The 18355-nt window shown below is 46.4% G+C and overlaps 1 protein-coding gene across 1 annotated transcript in view; it reads left to right on the plus strand.

Annotated features, from left to right (window-relative positions):
• The window catches only part of astn1 (astrotactin 1), a gene marked incomplete at both ends in the record, with an annotated part of 727677 nt that overhangs the window by 182227 nt on the left and 527095 nt on the right, over positions 1-18355 (plus strand). The window contains 2 exons of the mRNA XM_080440454.1: positions 227-376; positions 15389-15556. Of these exons, the coding sequence (XP_080296580.1) occupies positions 227-376; positions 15389-15556 (318 nt within the window). The remainder of the gene's footprint in view (positions 1-226; positions 377-15388; positions 15557-18355) is intronic.

Genomic DNA, 18355 nt, shown 5'->3' on the forward strand with positions numbered 1-18355 from the left:
TAAGGAGAAAAATAGTACTTTTGCCACCACTGCATGTGTGTTTCCGTCTGTCAGTGCCTTACGTGTGGTGTGGGAAGTTTGGACGAGAAATATGGAGTGCAATCACTGCTTCACATGCTTCTTTGTTCTCTCTCTCTCTCTCTCTCTCTCTCTCTCTCTCTCTCTCTCTCTCTCTCTCTCTCTCTCTCTCTCTCTCTCTCTCTCTCTCTCCCCTCCGTCATTGCAGCAGGCTCCCCGCGGAGCCCCCTCAACAAGACCACCCTGACCCTGATCAGCGTGGTCAGCTGTGTGATTGGCCTGGTCTACTCCTCCCACATGTCTTGCAACCTATCGGTGCGGGTCATCCTCCACGTCCCGGAACACCTCATCGCCGACGGTGAGCATCCAATCAAAATCCATATCTCATCCTCTATGCTGATGAAAACTCTGCCCGGACACCGTGTTGATTTTGACAGCAACATTTGATTTAGTTTCAGTCATAGTCTTTTAAATAAAATTCCATTTAGTTTTAGTCATAATTTAGTCATCTGTAATGTTTTAGTTTTTGTCTAGTTTTAGTCGACTAAATATCATAAGATTATAGCCGACTAAATCTACAGTTTATTTAGTCGACTAAAATGTATGTTGGCGGTGCCTTGATGGCGTCGTAATGGCTGATTTTACACTTGGTTGCATGCTGAAAATAGCAGATCTACAAGCTCACAACGCGTCGCAGTGCGACACTTTGTGAGCTTGTAGATCGGCTATTTTCAGAGCGCAACACCCGAGAGCAACCGAACATAAAATGACTTGTCTTTTAGTTCTACTGGATCTCTTCTCCACTAGATCCCTCACTAGCAATTTAGTCTAGTTTTTATTTGTTGACGAAATTGTCAACTTTTGGTTTTAGTTTTAGTCATCATACCTTAGCTTTTAGTTAGTTTTTATTTCGTTTTCGTCAGTGAAAAAAGGTAGTCGACCAACATTTTCCGTCATAGTTTTAGTCGACGAAATCAACACTTAACGGTGAGCATGGGAGCGTGTCTATGTTCCCCGGGTTCTATGTTCCCCGGGTTCTATGTTCCCCGCTTACCTACTCAACCTAAACCTAACACTAGTGGGGAACATAGAACCCGGGGAACATAGAACCCGGGGAACATAGGGATGACCCTGTGAGCATCCAATCAAATCCATGTCTCATCCTCTATGCTGATGATGTTGATGTTGTTGGCCCGGAAACTATGGGTCCTCTGTAACAGCCCCCCCGTCCCACGTCCGCACGCCCGCCCCGCCCCCCCCCCCCCCCGGTGGGGGGGGGGGGCGGGGGGGGAGAGGGGGAGGGCTGTGCTGGCATTTCTCCCCCCGCCGCCCCCCCCCCCCCCCCCCCCCCCTCATCTCTGTGAAAGAGTGCCCGTGTTCAGTGGCTGAAGTTACCGTTTCATCTGTGCCTGCCCCGGCCACCGCCCCAGTGCTGTATAAAGTAACCAAGTACATTTACTCAAGTAATGTACTTTTTGTTTAGGTGTTTTTGTACTTTTTAACCACTACAAATATTTGAAAACTTTAGTTACTGGTTATTTTGTTGATATAAATGATTACGTTATAAAACATACATTAACCACTTAGCCGATCTACAAGCTCAGATCTGTAGATCTGCTATTTACAAACATTTTAGTACTTTTACTTTTGGTACTTTAAGTACATTTTGATACCAATACTCTTGTACTTTAACTCCAGTGAATTTTGAATTCAAGACTTGTAACAGAGTACTTATACATTGCAGTATTGATACTTTTACTTAAGTAAAAAATGTGAGTACTCCCCCCCCCCCCCCCCCCCCACACACACACACACAACATCTTCTCTCAAAGACAAAGGTAAATGCCAGGTTGCCCTCCCCCCTCCCCCCTCCCCCCCCTCCATCTCCCATGTGAGACCCACACAACAGATGTGCCCTCAAAGCATCAGAGCACATTGAGGGCAGGTCGCAGTGACCACCCACAGCCCAGCCCTCTCCATCACTCCTCCTCCAACGTATAGCAGCACTTTTTCTGAAGTGCTGAACCGCCTCGCTAATGAATTTCAATGTAGCGCCTGCAGGGCAGAGAGGGAGAGAGAGAGAGAGAGAGAGAGAGAAAAGAAGAAGACAAAAAACGGCCCTCACTGCCTGCGGGGGCCCCAAGCGCTGGCTGGCTCCTGGTGGCTCATTGGCATTTTTCAGAAGCAGTCACCCAGGAGTGAGCCGGCAGTTCCAGATATATTATCCCATTTAGATCGGGAACACATGTGTCATTTTTATTTATTTATTTGGCTATTTGAAAAAAAATAGCAGATCTACAAGCTCGTAGCGCGGCACTCGTTAAAGCACTTAAAAAATTGTGAAGGTTTGTCCAAATCTTAAATATATATATTTTTTGTAACTCAAATCTTTGCTTCTGGGGGGATTCTACAAATTTCATCTAAATCCTAACAGTTTTTTTTAAAAACGTATGTTTCTTTATCAGTGGTTCTCAAGGGACCCCCAAAATGATATGTATTTGGCAGCGGACCCCCCCCATCTCAAAATATTTTGTAATAGGTAGGCCTACCCCCACCCCCCCCCCCCAGAAGCAAAGATTTGAGTCAAACATTTTCCCTTTAAAAATACATATATATATATTCGAATATTTGCACACATTTTCACAATACAAAACAGCAGATCTACAAGCTCATAGCGCGGCACTCGGTGCCGCGCTATGAGCTTGTAGATCTGCTGTTTTTGGAATAGCCCAAAGAAACCTTAAAATGCCACAGATGCGTTCCCGGCTTTAATGGGTTATAGACTGTGACCAGCCTCACTCATCTATCATTTGGAGGGTCTGATTTGATTTTCGGCGAGCCGCCGCCGCCGCGGCATTCTGGTGGTATGCTGCTGCGCTGCGTTGGGTTGGACGGCCCTGCCAGGGAGATATTAACATTCCGGGGAGACGTTGTCCGCGGGCGAGGCGAGGCGGGCGGGTTGGAACTTTTTGAAAGGAGGAGATGAAAGATGGCGAATTCGCCCAGTGAATTACAAACCGGTGGGATCGATTTAGAAATGTTTCCGTAAATGTCCCCACCAACCAACCCCCCCCCCCCCCCCCCCCCCCTCATCACATCATTCTGATGTCTCTGCGAATCTGATGAAAATCTGGATCCTTCCCACCGGGAGAGAGAGGTTATTTATACCAAACAGCTGTGCATGTGTCTACTTTTAAACATGCACACCCAGTCACACCTTTCTACTCGTCTTTTCACTTCAGGGAAATAATGTATCTTATGTGGAAAGGCAGAGACAGACAGCCAGTCTGTCTCACCCAGAGTTTTACAAGTAAAAGTAGTGGTATCATCAACATATACTTGATGTACAAAAGTACTCAGAATGTCCCATTTCACAAGTCTTCAAATGTATACAAATCTTTTGAGAATATCAAGATCTGCAAGCTCACAATGCATTGCTATACGACACATTGTGAGCTTGTAGATCTACTATTTTCAAATGGACGAAATGTATATAGGGCTGAAGTGGTTAATGTATGTTTTGTAATAATAATCAAAATCTACATAGTAACTAGGGGTTACGTATGTAACCCCAGTTTTATTAGTGCCGTAAGAAGTATGCTTACTATGGGATATCATCGCCCCCTGGCGATGCGCAGCGCACAACACATGAGTTCCCGGTTACAATTTATATTGGATAGGGTCATGTTACGCGACACCGGTAACCCGGAAGGGTATAAATACCCACCTTCACTCTACACGCCACATCGCACACATAAGGGGTTTTGAAACGTAAGCATACTGCTTACGGCACTAATAAAACTGGGGTTACATACGTAACCCCTAGTTATTATAGCGTGCCTTTCAGCAGTAAGCTTACTGTGGGACGCATAAACGTCCCCTGGGGGAGCCCCAGTCCATAAACCCAACCATCCGCTCGCCCAAGGCCCCAGATCCCGCTCTTGGCAAGATCATGGCCTTCAGGCGCCCTTGACCCCTTGGGTCAGGACGCGGAAAAAGGATTAAAAGGGCAAGGCCCTGACAGACCGAAGTCCTGTCTCATGAAACTAGGAAGGTTAGACCCCAGTCCACCCCCTAGTGACAAGAGAAACCAGGGCTTCCAGGGACCACGCCGGTCTTAGACACAAACGTCAAATTAGGTTTCAGCAAAACCCTCTTGCCGTCGTCTGAAAACCACATGCAGTCCTGGCTCACCGAGAGCGCCTGCATGTCACCGACACGTTTAGCCGTACATAGGGTCACCAGGAGCACCGTCTTGAGACTCATGATCTTCAGATCCACGGTCTCAAGTGGCTCAAAAGGGGGTCGGCACAGCGCCTCCAGCACCACTGCCAAGTTCCATTTCGGGAATAAAGGTCTGTTGACTGGCCTAGCCCGCTTAGCACCAGCCATAAACCGTTGCACCAGCGAGTGCTGGCCCACCGACTTGCCCTCGAACCCATCGTGGCAAGCGGAAATGGCCGCCAGGTACACCTTGATGGTAGAGAAAGACAAACCCTGGTCCAACCTGTCCTGTAGGTAGACCAGGATGCTCCTCACAGGAGCCTGGAAAGCCACCACCGAAGGTGACTGGTCCAGGCACCAGGACTCAAACATGTTCCACCTGATGTCGTTCTGACGTTTGGTAGAATCAGCTCTAGCCCCCTGTATGGTGGCTACCACGTTAGGGGGCAGACCCTGCGAGTTCAGACTCGTCCTCTCACGGGGTAGACCCACAGGTCTAAGCCCTGGAGGTCCTCGTGGAAAACCTCGTTCCCTCCCTGTCTCAGAAGGTCTCTGAACAGAGGGAGAGGCCACGGCTCGGCGTAAAGGAGAGGAGAGATCTCCGTTCTCCACACGCCCCACGCTGGTGCTACCAGCAGAACCGTCCCGCCTTGGGTTCTGATCTTCTCCAACGTTGGAGGGATCAGTTCCAGGGGCGGGAAAGCGTAGAGTAGGCCGCTCGGCCACCTCCCAGGGACAGGTCCCTGTACCTCACCGAGAAGAACCGTGAGCATTTCGCGTTCTCTCTGGATGCAAACAAATCGACCTGAGCCCGGCCGAACCAGGCCCAGATCAGGTCCAAAGCCTCCGGGCAAAGCGGCCATTCCCCGTAGCGGAGCCGCCCTCTGGACAGCAGGTCCGCCCCGCTGTTCAGGAGGCCCGGCACATGGGTGGCGCGCAGTGATGCCAGGCGTTGCACGCTCCAGAGCGTCAGCTCGCGAGCTAGTTTGTCCAACACAAGGGAACCCAAGCCTCCTTGTTTGTTGACATAACACATCGTTGTGGTATTGTCCGTTCTGACCTGGTCTCATGTAGAATCTGCCCAACCGGATCAAGTGTATGGCCGAGGCCATGAGACCCGCAGCCTGCATGCACGTTCTGTACGTGACCCGACGCCCCAGGCGTAAGGAGCGCTCACATGCGAGAAAGTCGACTGTCCTGTCCTGAGACAAGCGCGCTACCATCGTGGTCGAATCCAGTGAGATTCCCACGAACGTGGTTTGTTGGGACGGAATCAGAACGCTCTTCTGAGCGTTGACTGTGAATCCTAGGGATTGGAGGTGTGTAATGGCCAACGCTGTGTGCCGTGCCACCTCTTCCCTCGAGTCCGCTGCCAGCAGCCAATCGTCTACGTACGTCAGCAGACGAAGACCCTGCTGCCGCAGCGGAGCTATTGCCGCCCCTGTGCATTTCACGAAAACCCGAGGGCTCAGTGACATGCCAAACGGTAGCACCGTGTACTCGTACACCTTGCCTTCGTAGCCAAAGCGCAGGAATTTCCGGTGCGGCGGGTAGATTGGGACGTGAAAATAGGCATCCTTGAGGTCTATACTCGTCCACCAATCCCCTTGTCGTATCGAGCGCAACAACGTTGCCGTTGTCAGCATTCGAAAGTCGAAGACCTTCAGAAATCTGTTCAAACCCTTCAGGTTCAGAATAGGTCACACCCCCCCCTTCTTTTTCACCAGAAAATATTCAGAATAATAACCCAGTAGGTTCTGATCCGGGGATAATTATCTGATCGCACCCTTGCTCAAAAGAGACGAAACCTCCTCTCTCAGCGTTATGGCCGCTTGGCCTGACGCACGAGAGAACACCACTTTGGTTGTTAACTGAGGCTTCGCTGAGAATTGCAACCTGTAGCCTTGTTTCACGGTGCGAAGCACCCAAGGATTCGGTTTGCAAGCTTTCCATTGAGAAAAGCATCAAGCTAGAGGATTCGAGGGGTTGGTGGGGGCTGCTGACGTCACCTGCTCCGTGGAGCTCGTGCCCGTTCCCATGGGAACCCGAGACGCCTTCGGACTGATCGCAACGATCGTCGAGGAGGCGTCCACAAGGGGCAGCAGCGGTAGTGTCTGTCCGTTCACCGGAAGTGGGGAAGGCCCGTGACGCATCACGGTAGTCTTGCCCAACGTCGACATCCACCCTGTAGCATTGCTCGCTAGCGCTAGCTGGGCTAATGGCGGCATCGTCATGGAGCGCGAGCCCGTTCCCATGGGAACTAGGGACGCCGTCGCTCTGACTGACGTCACGTCGGAACCCTTTCGCAGTGTTGTAGTTACCCGGAACAAAACTCCCTCCGCACCTGGGGAGTGTCGATGGTGTAACACCGGGGTTCTCAGACGTGACGACATCCGCCTTACCTCCTCCGCCATCTTGGGTAGGTCGAGGGAGGCGGCCATTTTGTGTGGTGACGTTACTCGGAACGAAACTTTCGTTCCCCCGGGGGAGTTTTGCCGGTGTAACACCGGGGTTTTCTGTGACGTAAACTTCCGCCTCTCCTCCGCCATGTTGGGGAGGGTGAGGGAGGCGGCCATCTTGCCCTTCCACCGTCCCACAGATGCGCTTTGCAGCCATATGCCGGACGGTAGAAGGGACTGCCGTGTCGCAGTTAGAATATTTTCGTTTACAGAAAACCCCTGTTCTACACAATGCATTTGAGACATTTGATTCATAGCAATTGGTTTCTCTACCTGCATTTGAGTCATCTTGTTCATAACATGCACAGGATCTGTCCCTACAGCGTTTGAAATGTCGTCCTTTCTCTTTAGGGGACATAGCGAACACTGAGGGCTCATGGAATACATTTGAGGACAGGGCTTCCCATTCGATTCGGGTTGCGATCCGCCTTGTAATTTGACATGGGAAAAAATGAGCATTTGTGTTTCTGGCAATAGATTTATTCCACACACATGAGGCACATTTTGTACAATTTTTTTTTCGACAACAGGACATAAAGTGCTCTGAACCATATTCAATGTCTTTAGCGTCTCTGTTTGTCTCTGTGCCCCCGTGGAGCCGTCCTCGACTCTGTCCATGGGGGCAAGATGAGCGCAAGTTTTGTTTTCCCAAGTGGGAAGCTGACCCCCATAATATCGGCCAAGTGGCTGTGAGGGGGTAATCAGCTTGTGGGCCCGGTGTAACCGGGCAAAGACTGTCATTTCCCTTCCCCTTTCGGCTAGCCCCGCTATCCTTGCGTTGAGGCTTGGGCGAAGGGGGGGGGGGGGGGTGTTTCTCGTCTTTGCGCCTGACGTCCCCTACTCCCAGAGAACCTTCGGGACGCTCCCAGGAGCTGGTTCTGGTGGAGGAGGACCTGGACACGCCTCGCTTGCGTCCAGCGGCGCGAGTCCCACCTGTAGTACCCTGCTTACGCGGCCTAGCTGCAGCAGGGGCGGTGGAGGAGAGAAGGCCTGCAGCCGTCTCGTCCATCTGCTTCTCCGTTGCCTTGGTTCTGATGATCACATCGGCAGCGTTGTCGAACAGATTGTTTGCTGTCAGGGGAAGACTCATGAGACCCGTAGTCAGTATAGTCTTACATCCAGTAGCGAGGTCGAGCCATTTAACACTCTCCAGATCCGCGGTGAGGGCCATGGCTCTGCCCGTCCACAGTAGTCCGTGAGCCCTGGAGAAGCGACACCACGTTCAAGGCCTTTACAGCCGATGCCGAGGCCTTGTAGAGTGTAGAGTGCGTCACGGTGCTGCCTCTCTTGCTGTGGTCAGCGAAGACAGGCCTCACCCCCGAACCCTCTCTCACCGAGCCCGGCTTCGCCTTCTCGATGGCGGAAGCCAGGGTCGAGTCCATGGCTGGGAGGCCAGCGACCCCCAGGTCTGCTTGTCGGGTTCTCTTCTCCCCGCCGCCCATGAGTACTGCACTGCATCTCTAACGCCACGGGCCTCGGGAAGCAGCTTTGACTCAGTATGTCGGGGGGGGGGAGTGTCAGACCCTGGAACCTCGGAATGGGGACCCATTGGATAGCTTGGCCGGCTCCATGGGCTGCGCCAGGCCGCATCTGGCAATAGCCCTCTTTAGCACGACCAAGACGGCCTCTTGGGTTTCCTTTGCCTGGCTAGGATCCCCGAGGCTTCAGCCGTCTCTGTAGGCCCAGGAGGACCCGGACTGGTCATCGTTACCTCCTGGGACTGCTGGTAGGAGGTGAGCTCCAACTCCTCTTCCTCATCTCCTCCGTTGTGCAGGACACTGCCTCCCTCGTCAAACTCGCCGTCTGACTCCCTGTCGCCAGGCTTCGGCGTGTCGCCCCAGGGGGGAAGGAGGCTGGGGGGGAGAGAGGAAAGCTGCTGTCGTGGAAAGGCGGGGTCCGGTGACGAGGTGACCGCCCTTAAGGCTTCCTCGCGCCGGGCCTTCCTGATGGCTCCGCTGGAACGTGGGGCCGCGGAGAGCGGAGGGCCCATGGCTCCTTGGCTAGTACTCGCCACCGGCGCTCCTGGGTCCATGGCGTGGAGAGCACCGGGGTGAGTGCCGCTGCTTTCTGGCGAGGTCGCTAGCAGCGTAGCTCTGGCGAGCCGATGTTCCAGCTGGAACACAGTGAACTTGTCGCAGGGCCCGCACTTGTCTGCGTCTCCACCTCGGTAGCGAGCTAGCCAAGCATGGTTGGGCCCCAGACAGGAGATGCAAAGGCGGTGTTCGTCATCCGCCGCGACGAGGAGGGTGCACCCTCGTAGGTCGCAAGGACGAGGCGCCTGCATCTTTCCTCCTTCTCTGTCGACACGAGGTGTTTGAGAACAAAAGGCTAGTTAGCCTCCTAGCCTAGCCGTCTAGCTCCAACGGCCTAGCCACTAACACGGCTAGGCTAACGCCTCGTGGCGTGGAAAACAGAGAGGATAGGAAAAGAAAATAATTAAAGTTGAGGTGGTAACCGAGTGCGTTAACTGAAACTTTTACACGAAGCGCCCGTAGAGTAGCACTGTTAATGCCCTCGCTTTGGGTGGTGTTGGAATCGATAGTTTCTCCGTTGTTTCGATGTGCTTGTTCAGGCTCCGTGCGCGATCGCGTTGGCAGAGTGAAGGAAGAGGGAGTGCCCTAGTGACGCGAGGGTATTTATACCCTTCCGGGTTACCGGTGTCGCGTAACATGACCCTATCCAATAGGAATTGTAACCCGGGAGCTCATGTGTTGTGCTCCGCGCATCGCTAGGGGGCGATGGTATCCCATAGTAAGCATACTGCTGAAAGGCACGCTATAATAACTCAAGTTTTCAAATAATTGTAGTGGAGTAAAAGTACAATATTTGCCTCTGAGATGTATTGGAGTAGAAGTAAAAGTACTGAAAATTGGAAATACTCTAGTAAAGTAAAAAATATCTTAAAAAAATACTTAAGTACAGTACTTGAGTAAATGTACTTGGTTGCTTTACAATGCAGACAGCAAAGGAGAAGACTAAATTGTCTTGAGGCCCATGCAGTGTGTAAATAAGTGTGTCCTCCATATTCAGAGTTTTGACACCGTACCTCCTTGGGCAGACAGACTGTACTTCACCCGTTCTGACCCTGTTAAAGTAATTATAGTTTGGCCTGGCCCCGGGCTTCATTTGAAGAGTAGATATGATATTATGTGCTGCTGAAAGCACTTCTTCTCTCATCTGGCTAAACACAACTGATTCCAGCCTCTCTCATCTTGTGGGGATAATACAGTGCAGATAATAAAGGGTTGTGTGCCCTCAGACCTTACAGGAAAACTTCACCGATGTTAAAAATTAAAGGGATAGTTCACCCAACAAAAGGTATAGGCACTGTTAACACATTGACTGCCAGAGTTTATTCATAATGTACTCACCCCTGTGCCAGCAATTTGCGTGTTTTTTATTTTTTTTGTTTTGTAATTTTTCATTCAAATAAATTCTCTGATTGTGGTGTCAAGCACGTACGACAGTTCCACCAGTAGAGAGCAGCAAATCCACACATTGATCACCTCGCTCGCCCCCTCCCAAACAGGCCCACGTCATATCCTGTCATTCACCGGATGTTATGTTTTCGACAATCCCTGATCCGCTGATCGGCCTGAAAACGATGTGATACACGAAGACGATGACTGTTAGTCACCCGGACGAAAGAAAATAGAAGTTGAGCTGTCCGTTCGTTTTTTTTATACCGTGTGAAAAAACGTGTTTTTCCCTATTCTGGACGAAAATTACCAGAGAAAAACAATGTGACCCGGAAATGATTTTTTTTTTTACATCCGGCTCCGGGTGAGTGTGACGTAAGTGGAAAACGAAAGTGCTGATGAGAAATAAACACAGCCGTGCGATCACAGATTAAACAATGAAAATTCAAAAGAACGCATCAATGCGTTCTTTTGAATGCTGGCACTCAAGCGATGGATTTGAAAGAACGCATCGATGCGATCTTGGCAATCAATGTGTTAACAGTGGTGGAAAGTAACTAAGTACATTTACTTAAGTAGTGTACTTAAGTACAATGTTAAGGTATTTGTACTTTACTTGAGTATTTCCAATTTCCAATACTTTTACTTCTACTCCACTACTATCTCAGAGACAAATATTGTACTTTTACTCCACTACAATTATTTGAACACTTTAGTTACTAGTTACTTTGCAGATATAAATTATTACATTATAAAACACACATTAACCACTTCAGCCCTATTTTATACCTAGGCTATCTTCAAACATTTTAGTACTTTTACTTTTGGTACTTTTAAGTACATTTTGATACCAATAATTTTGTACTTTTACTCAAGTAAATGTTTAATCCTGGATTGTTACATGTAACAGAGTATTTCTATATTGCAATATTGGTACTTTTACTTAAGTAAAGCATTTGAGTACTTTTTCCACCACTGACTGTTAATAATAATAATAATACATCAGACTTATATAGCACTTTTCTTAGTACCCAAAGTCGCTTTACAAAACAGCTTAATATGTTTGTATTAGGAGCAAAAGAAAAGAAAATGTTAAAAGGCTAAAAACAATAAGCAAAGACTATAAGAGGAGGAAAGGGAGATTTGGTTTGGGTTAGGCAGGGAAAGCACGTCTAAAAGGGTGGGTTTTGAGGGAGGCTTTGAACACGGCCAGAGTGGGGGGGGGGGGGGGGGGCTTTGATGTGAGGTGGGAGTGGGTTTGAAAGGCTGGGGGCTGCAACTGAAAAAGCCCCCATGTCACCCCAGGTGCGTTTGTTTGTTTTTTTGGGGAAGTCCAGGAGGTTTGCGTCGCCAGACCTGAGGGAGCAGAAGGGGACGTGGCGTTTGAGGAGGTCAGAGAGGTAGCGGGGTGCCTGGTTATTGAGGGCTTTGTAGGTGGTGATGAGCATTTTGAATTCTATTCTATGTTTTACTGGGAGCCAGTGAAGGTCGTGGAGGACTGGGGGTGAGGTGGTCTCTGGATCTGGTTCTGGTGAGGAGGCGGGCTGCAGAGTTTTGGACATATAGAAGTTTTTTGAGTACTTTTGCAGTGGCATCATAGAGGAGGCTATTGCAGTTGTTGACGTTGAGGCGAGAACACGCCCCCCCAGCGCCCACAGCGTTCCCCTGGCAGGACTCGAACCCAGGACCGTCTAGCTATGAGGCGACAGCGCTACCGACTGTGCCACCGCCGTGCCCCCTCAGACAGAGAAGCAATCTTAATCGTTATTTGGAAATGTGTCACAGCATTCTCTATGATCATTAAAAAAGTTTTGCAAAGCAAATACACTGTCTCTTGTTAAAATAGCATCCATTTTATTGTATCATTACGCAGTACGCTGGCATTTGTAGTTTGCAAATCTTCTTATCCTTATCCAATTAGAGAAGAAAAAGATAAGTCCCTAAATAATAAACAGTCTACTCCTGCTGTTTATATGTAACAGTTGATTGAACCTTTAACATCATCATCCTAACAAGCTCGCCGCATAATATCCAACTGACAGAAAAGGAGAAAATGTCTTCCCCATGGTGTTGTTAGCATCTTACTGCAGGGCAGTCACTGTTATGCCCTAGCTGTTTATCACTCGTAAACAATGTTAGATATTCATTGTTAAAATATATCTGGCACTTTGAATATAATTTGTAACTGTCAAGGTCAGATTCCACACTTGGCTGTCCAGACATGCAAAAAACAAACAAAAAATAAAAGGTCTCCGCCAGGTCAGGTAGGTTATTGTGGGCCAGCAATGTTCGGAATTTGCCAATCAGGATGGAATATGAAAAATCTGACGGATCCGTCTTGATCACTTGACTATAGAGATAATGCGTACCGGTTTGCTTGATACTAGAACAAATTTTGCTTTGCTAAAATCTGCGTCCCTCTCTGAACGGCCCGCTTTTTGGTGTGTTGGGGGGGGGGGGGAGTACTCACATTTTTTACTTAAGTAAAAGTATCAATACTGCAATGTATATGTACTCTGTTACAAGTCCTGAATTCAAAATGTACTAGAGTGAAAGTACAAAAGCATTGGTATCAAAATGTACTTAAAGTACCAAAAGTAAAAGTACTAAAATGTTGATGTAAATAGCAGATCTACAAGCTCACAACGCGTCGCGATGCGACGCGTTGTGAGCTTGTAGATCGGCTATTTTCAAATAGCCTTGGTAAAAAATAGGGCTGAAGTTTTATAACGTAATCATTTATATCAACCAAGTAACTAGTACTAGGCTGAGAAACACCAATAGAAGAACAACAAACCACCAACAAAAGCTTCATTGTCATGATATTTATGCTTTCGATAACTGTTTTTTTTAAACCCTAAAAGTGTATTTTCCTCTGCACAGTCCAGCTCAGTGGCTATCGCTCGTGTCATTTTGCTACAGGGCATAACACTGGACACCCGATTCAAAGACTTTGCACACATCGGCACTCTGTGCCGCTCCCTGAGCTTGCAGATCTGATATTTTGAATAGCCCAAAGTATAAAATAATGTATAATGCGTTCCTGGGTTGAATGGGTTATACTCACCTCAAGACTCCATAACACTGATCGGTCGTGCAGTAGTAACAAAGTAGATTTACTTAAGTTATGTACTTAAGTACAATTTTGAGTTATTTGTACTTTACTTGAGTATTTCCAATTTCCAATACTTTTACTTCTACTTCACTACATCTCGTATAGAAATATTGTACTTTTACTCCACTACAATTATTTGAACACTGTAGTTACTTTGAATATTTTGATTATTATTACAAAACATGCATTAACCAACTCAGTCCTGTATTCATTTTGGCCATTTCAAAATAGCCGATCTACAAGCTCACAATGTGTCGCGATGCGACACATTGTGAGCTTGTAGATCGGCTATTTTCAAAAGATAAATACATATGGCAACTTGAAATGGGACATTCTGTATAATGAGTACTTCTACTTTTGGTATTCATCAAGTACATTTTGATGCCAATACTTTTGTACCTTTACTCAAGTACATTTTGAATTCCGGACTTTACTTGTAACGGAGTATGTATATATTGCAGTACACTTTTACTTAAGTAAAACATTTGAGTACCTTTTTCCACCACTGTAGCTGACATACTGCAACTCATATCTGTATAGACACACACACACACACAGCAACACACATCTGGCATTAATAGCAATGCTGCAGCAATCTGAATGATTCATGGTTTGCGGGTGGTAATTGGTTATTGTTGCATTGATTAAAAACTACCGCCCTCGCGGTAGCTTGTCTGTTTGTGGAATAAAGCTGACCTGTGCCCATTGCCCGTTCCCACAAACGGTGTACTAATTAACCGCTCCTGCTGTTTCGGTGTTGCGTTTTGTCTCGCCGTGTTTGTCGAGGTCGGCACTAATATTGCTGTTACTGTGAAACTCCACAGTGGGTTTTCAACTGTGACCATTTTCAGAAGGTCATTTTTGCGTTGCTCCTAGGAAGCTTTGGGGTTTAATGCTGTTTCATCCACAGATGGTGCAAGCAAAAAAGCAGTCCATGTGCAATATTTATATGATATCAATACCAGAGATATTACATTTACATTACAGTCATTTAGCAGACACTTTTATCCAAAGCGACTTACAATAAGTGCATTCAACATAGGTAGGCAAGAAAACTACTAATCACCAGAAGTCTTAAGTGCATTCTCTTCTAAAACAAGCAACTAAGAGTATACCTAGCACTAAGGTAAAAGTGCAATATATCAGCTACCTACTTTCTTAAACAGATGAGACAAATAGGAAAATCAAATGAGCAGGAGCTAAAACAAAGTGTACCGAATAAACGAGATCCAATAAAACAATAAAACAATAAAACAAGAGTTCGTACAACTAGTTAACAACAAGTAGGCAAGGCAAAGAGGAAGGGTAGTGTTTCCTGTGTAGAGATATGGCAAATGTGCAGCTGCCGGTGTTTTGTTTTCAATCATTTCAGGCTCAAATGTTATCAAAGACCAAACAATCGCTCTCTTCCATCCATCATACCTAGGGCTGTCACTATTATAGCCTTTTACTTGACGATTAATTGACGCTCAAATAATTGTGATTAACAATGTAATTGCGTTAGATTGTGACCAAGGGGCCATAGCCCCTATTCTGAGGGGAACATTAGCCAAAAATAGCAGCTTTACAAGCTCACAATACACCTTGTGCCAAGTTTACCAAGTATTGAGGGTTTAAATGTCTGAAATACAGTAAAAATCACACCCTGTGTGAAGTGGGCGGTGTCTTGCTAGCTAATCACAATACTGAATGGAGTCAACCAATCATGTACAAAAAATAAATACATTTATTGAAACACTCTTTATGATGGAAGAAACCATAACTTAAAAAAAAACAATTTATGTTTTTTTTAAAGTTATGGTTTCTTATATAGGGCTATGCACATGTGTCATGTGACACTGGCCAATCACAGTCCTGAATAGACTGTGATTGGCCAATCACGGTGCAGGGTTAGGCGGGGTACATTTTTGGCCAATCACAGCGCAGGATTTGTTGTACACATATCCAAACCTCACTTATAGGGGCGGTTTCACCGCCCAAAAACATTGATTTAGACAACACTGATGACAATCAATGAGTCTTGGGGGTCCCTGCTTCAACTGTCTCTCAGCTAGGGGGTCCTTGGCCTGACAAACGTTAAGACCCCTGTGCCACAGGGTTAGGTTTAGATGATGTAATAATAATCCCTACCTTCCGTCCCTGCTCCTCCACAGGCTCCAGGTTCATCCTGCTCCAGGGCAGCCAGCTGGACGCGTCAGACTGGCTGAACCCGGCCCAGGTGATGCTGTACTACCAGCAGAACGCCAGTGGTCCCTGGCTCAACGAGCTGTGTGGACGACGCCTGCTGGACCCCTGTGAGCACCAGTGTGATCCTGAGACAGGTAGGCCTGTACATCACATTCCATTCAACAGTCATTGTCAGTGTGGTCCTCTAAGGGGACCTAAAGGGTCACAGACAGTGGTGGAAAAAGTACTCAAATTCTTTACTTAAGTAAAAGTACCAATACTGCAAAATAAAAATACTCTGTTACAAGTAAAAGTCCAGAATTAAAAATGTACTTGAGTAAAAGTACAAAAGTATTGGCATCAAAATGTACTCAAAGTACCAAAAGTAAAAGTACTAAATATTTGAAAATAGCAGATCTACAAGCTCACAACGCGTCGCGATGCGACGCGTTGTGAGCTTGTAGATCGGCTATTTTCAAATAGCCTAGGTTTAAGTTATTAAAGTGATTAAGGTATGTTTCATTATATCATAATTTATATCTCAAAAGTAACTAGTAACTAAAGTTTTCAAATAAATGTAGTGGAGTAAAAGTACAATATTTGCCTCTGAAATGTAGTGGAGTAGAAGTGAAAGTATTGGAAATTGGAAATACTCAAGTAAAGTACAAATACCTCAAAATTGTACTTAAGTACAGTACTTAAGTAAATGTACTTAGTTACTTTCCACCACTGGTCACAGACCAAGTCAGAGAGAGAAGGATGAGGCTGGCAGGACACTGCGTCAGGCACCCAGAACTAGTGGCAAGAAAACTGACACTATGGGAGCCAACCCGGGGCAAAGCCAGGAAAGGCAACAAGAAGCACCGCCTACGTAGATGCACTGCTGCCCGACAGCTTAGCTAACAACACTGTAGAACAGGGGTGATGCAACTTTGATGATGGAGAGCGCCACTGTATTTCCACACTCACTCCAGAGGGCCACATTGCATGTACTGTCGGGTATTTTAACTTGTCTCGTAAATTAATGCGGTACTTCGCCATACTATGTCACACAAAAGTAGCAAAGTAGAAAAAAAAATAAACAGGATTCCAATAAAAAAATAGCAGATCTACAAGCTCATAGCGCGGCACCAAGTGCAGCGCTACGAACTTGTAGATCTGTTATTTTGGAAAAATCTTGATTTTTTTAGTAAATCTTTGAATATATATATTTTAAAGCGAACATTTTTTACTCCGATCTTTGCTTCTGGGGGGTCCCTAGAGCAAAAATGTTTTCAGATGGGGGTCCGTGGACAAATACATTTGGGGGGTCCTTGACATGAAAATGTTTGAGAAACACTGGCCCCCCAGCCCGTAGGATTACGTGCAATGTCTAACATCAGCCTCCCTGCCCGACATCCCTCCCCGAACACGGGCCAATTGTGTTTCGTGTAGAGGGCGCTTGACACCACCGCGGTGGATTCCAACCCACAACCTCCGCGGTGGTGGGCAGGGACTTTATACCACTGCGCCACCCGAGCGCTACATGTCTACTCTTCTGTACAGTACTGTGTAATGTAAGGCCCTGATGAGGCAGAGGGCCAACCTAAGGACTCCCTAATTACTGCTTCTCTTTGAGACCAGGCCCCCCATGTGCTGTATGCTGTGCTTTATGCTTTATTCATGGAGACACAACCCAAGTGATGAAAAACATGTGCCGATAAAACAGAATGAATGACTACTGCTTTTTGTTTTTGTTGTTTAACCCATTAAAACCGGGAAGAGCATCTGTGTCATTTTAGATTTTATTTTATACCTTTGGCTATTCAAAAATAGCAGATATACAAGCTATATACGAGCTTGTAGATCTGCTGTTTTAGAAGAAAAAAAATGTACGCCAATCTTTGTATATATAATTTTAAAGCGACATTTTTTAACTTAAATCTTTGCTTCTGGGGGTCCCTGGAACAAAATATTTTGACACGGGGGTCGGCAGCCAAATACATATAATTGTGTGGGACCTTGACATTGACAAAGTTTGAGCACCACTGCTATAGCAACATACTCTATGTTTTTTTCAGAAAACTTTGATTTAGAAGACATTTGTAGGATCGGCCTCGGGTCTAAATGAGTTAACAAGCTCCTCTCGCTCCAACTGTGTTCGTCTTGCTCTTTTCACCCTCTGTAATTCTGTATGAAGAAAGTGAGGCTCATGTAAAACGGAATACTATAATACAATATGCTCTTTACACTAACTTCATTAAATCTGAGAGCACAACAAATGACCCCTAATGGACCCCTTAATTGACCCACTCTCAGAGTTAAGTTAAATTACATTAAATAAACAGTGAGGATTTTACAACGTATTTGGCGTTAATTTGCTGTGTTACATTGTGGTGTAATTATTCAGAACCTCTCGGTCTTGACAGGTTCAAACCTGAAGGTTTGTTTTTGTTTTGTTTGGTGTTTCCCAAAAAAAAAGTGTTTGTTTGTAGCTGACCTTGTTCAACCTCGCCTACGATGTTATCTGTTTTCCATTTGATCTGTTTTCCATTTGATCTATTTTTTTCCATTTGATCGTGGAGCACATTTTCATAATGTGTTGCTAAATATGTGACTGGTTTCTCAATCGGGCTGTTGACTCTATGTGGCCCACGGTACCACACAAGCCATTGTTCTCACCTACACTGCATTCATTCAACCGTATGCCATTATTTGTACACATTGTCAGAGGTGGAACAAGTACTCAAATGTTTTACTTAAGTAAACGTATCAATACTGCAATATAGAAATACTCTGTTATAAGTAAAAGTCCGGACATGTACTTGAGTAAAAGTACAAAAGTATTGGCATCAAAATATACTTAAAGTATCAAAAGAAAAAGTACTAAAATGTTTGAAAATAGTAGATCTACAAGCTCACAACGCGTTGTGAGCTTGTAGATCTGCTATTTTCAAATAGCCTATGTATAAAAT

The sequence above is a fragment of the Gymnoscopelus braueri genome, assembly GCF_963280865.1.
Source record: "Gymnoscopelus braueri genome assembly, chromosome: 10".
In the NCBI taxonomy this organism is placed as follows: domain Eukaryota; kingdom Metazoa; phylum Chordata; class Actinopteri; order Myctophiformes; family Myctophidae; genus Gymnoscopelus; species Gymnoscopelus braueri.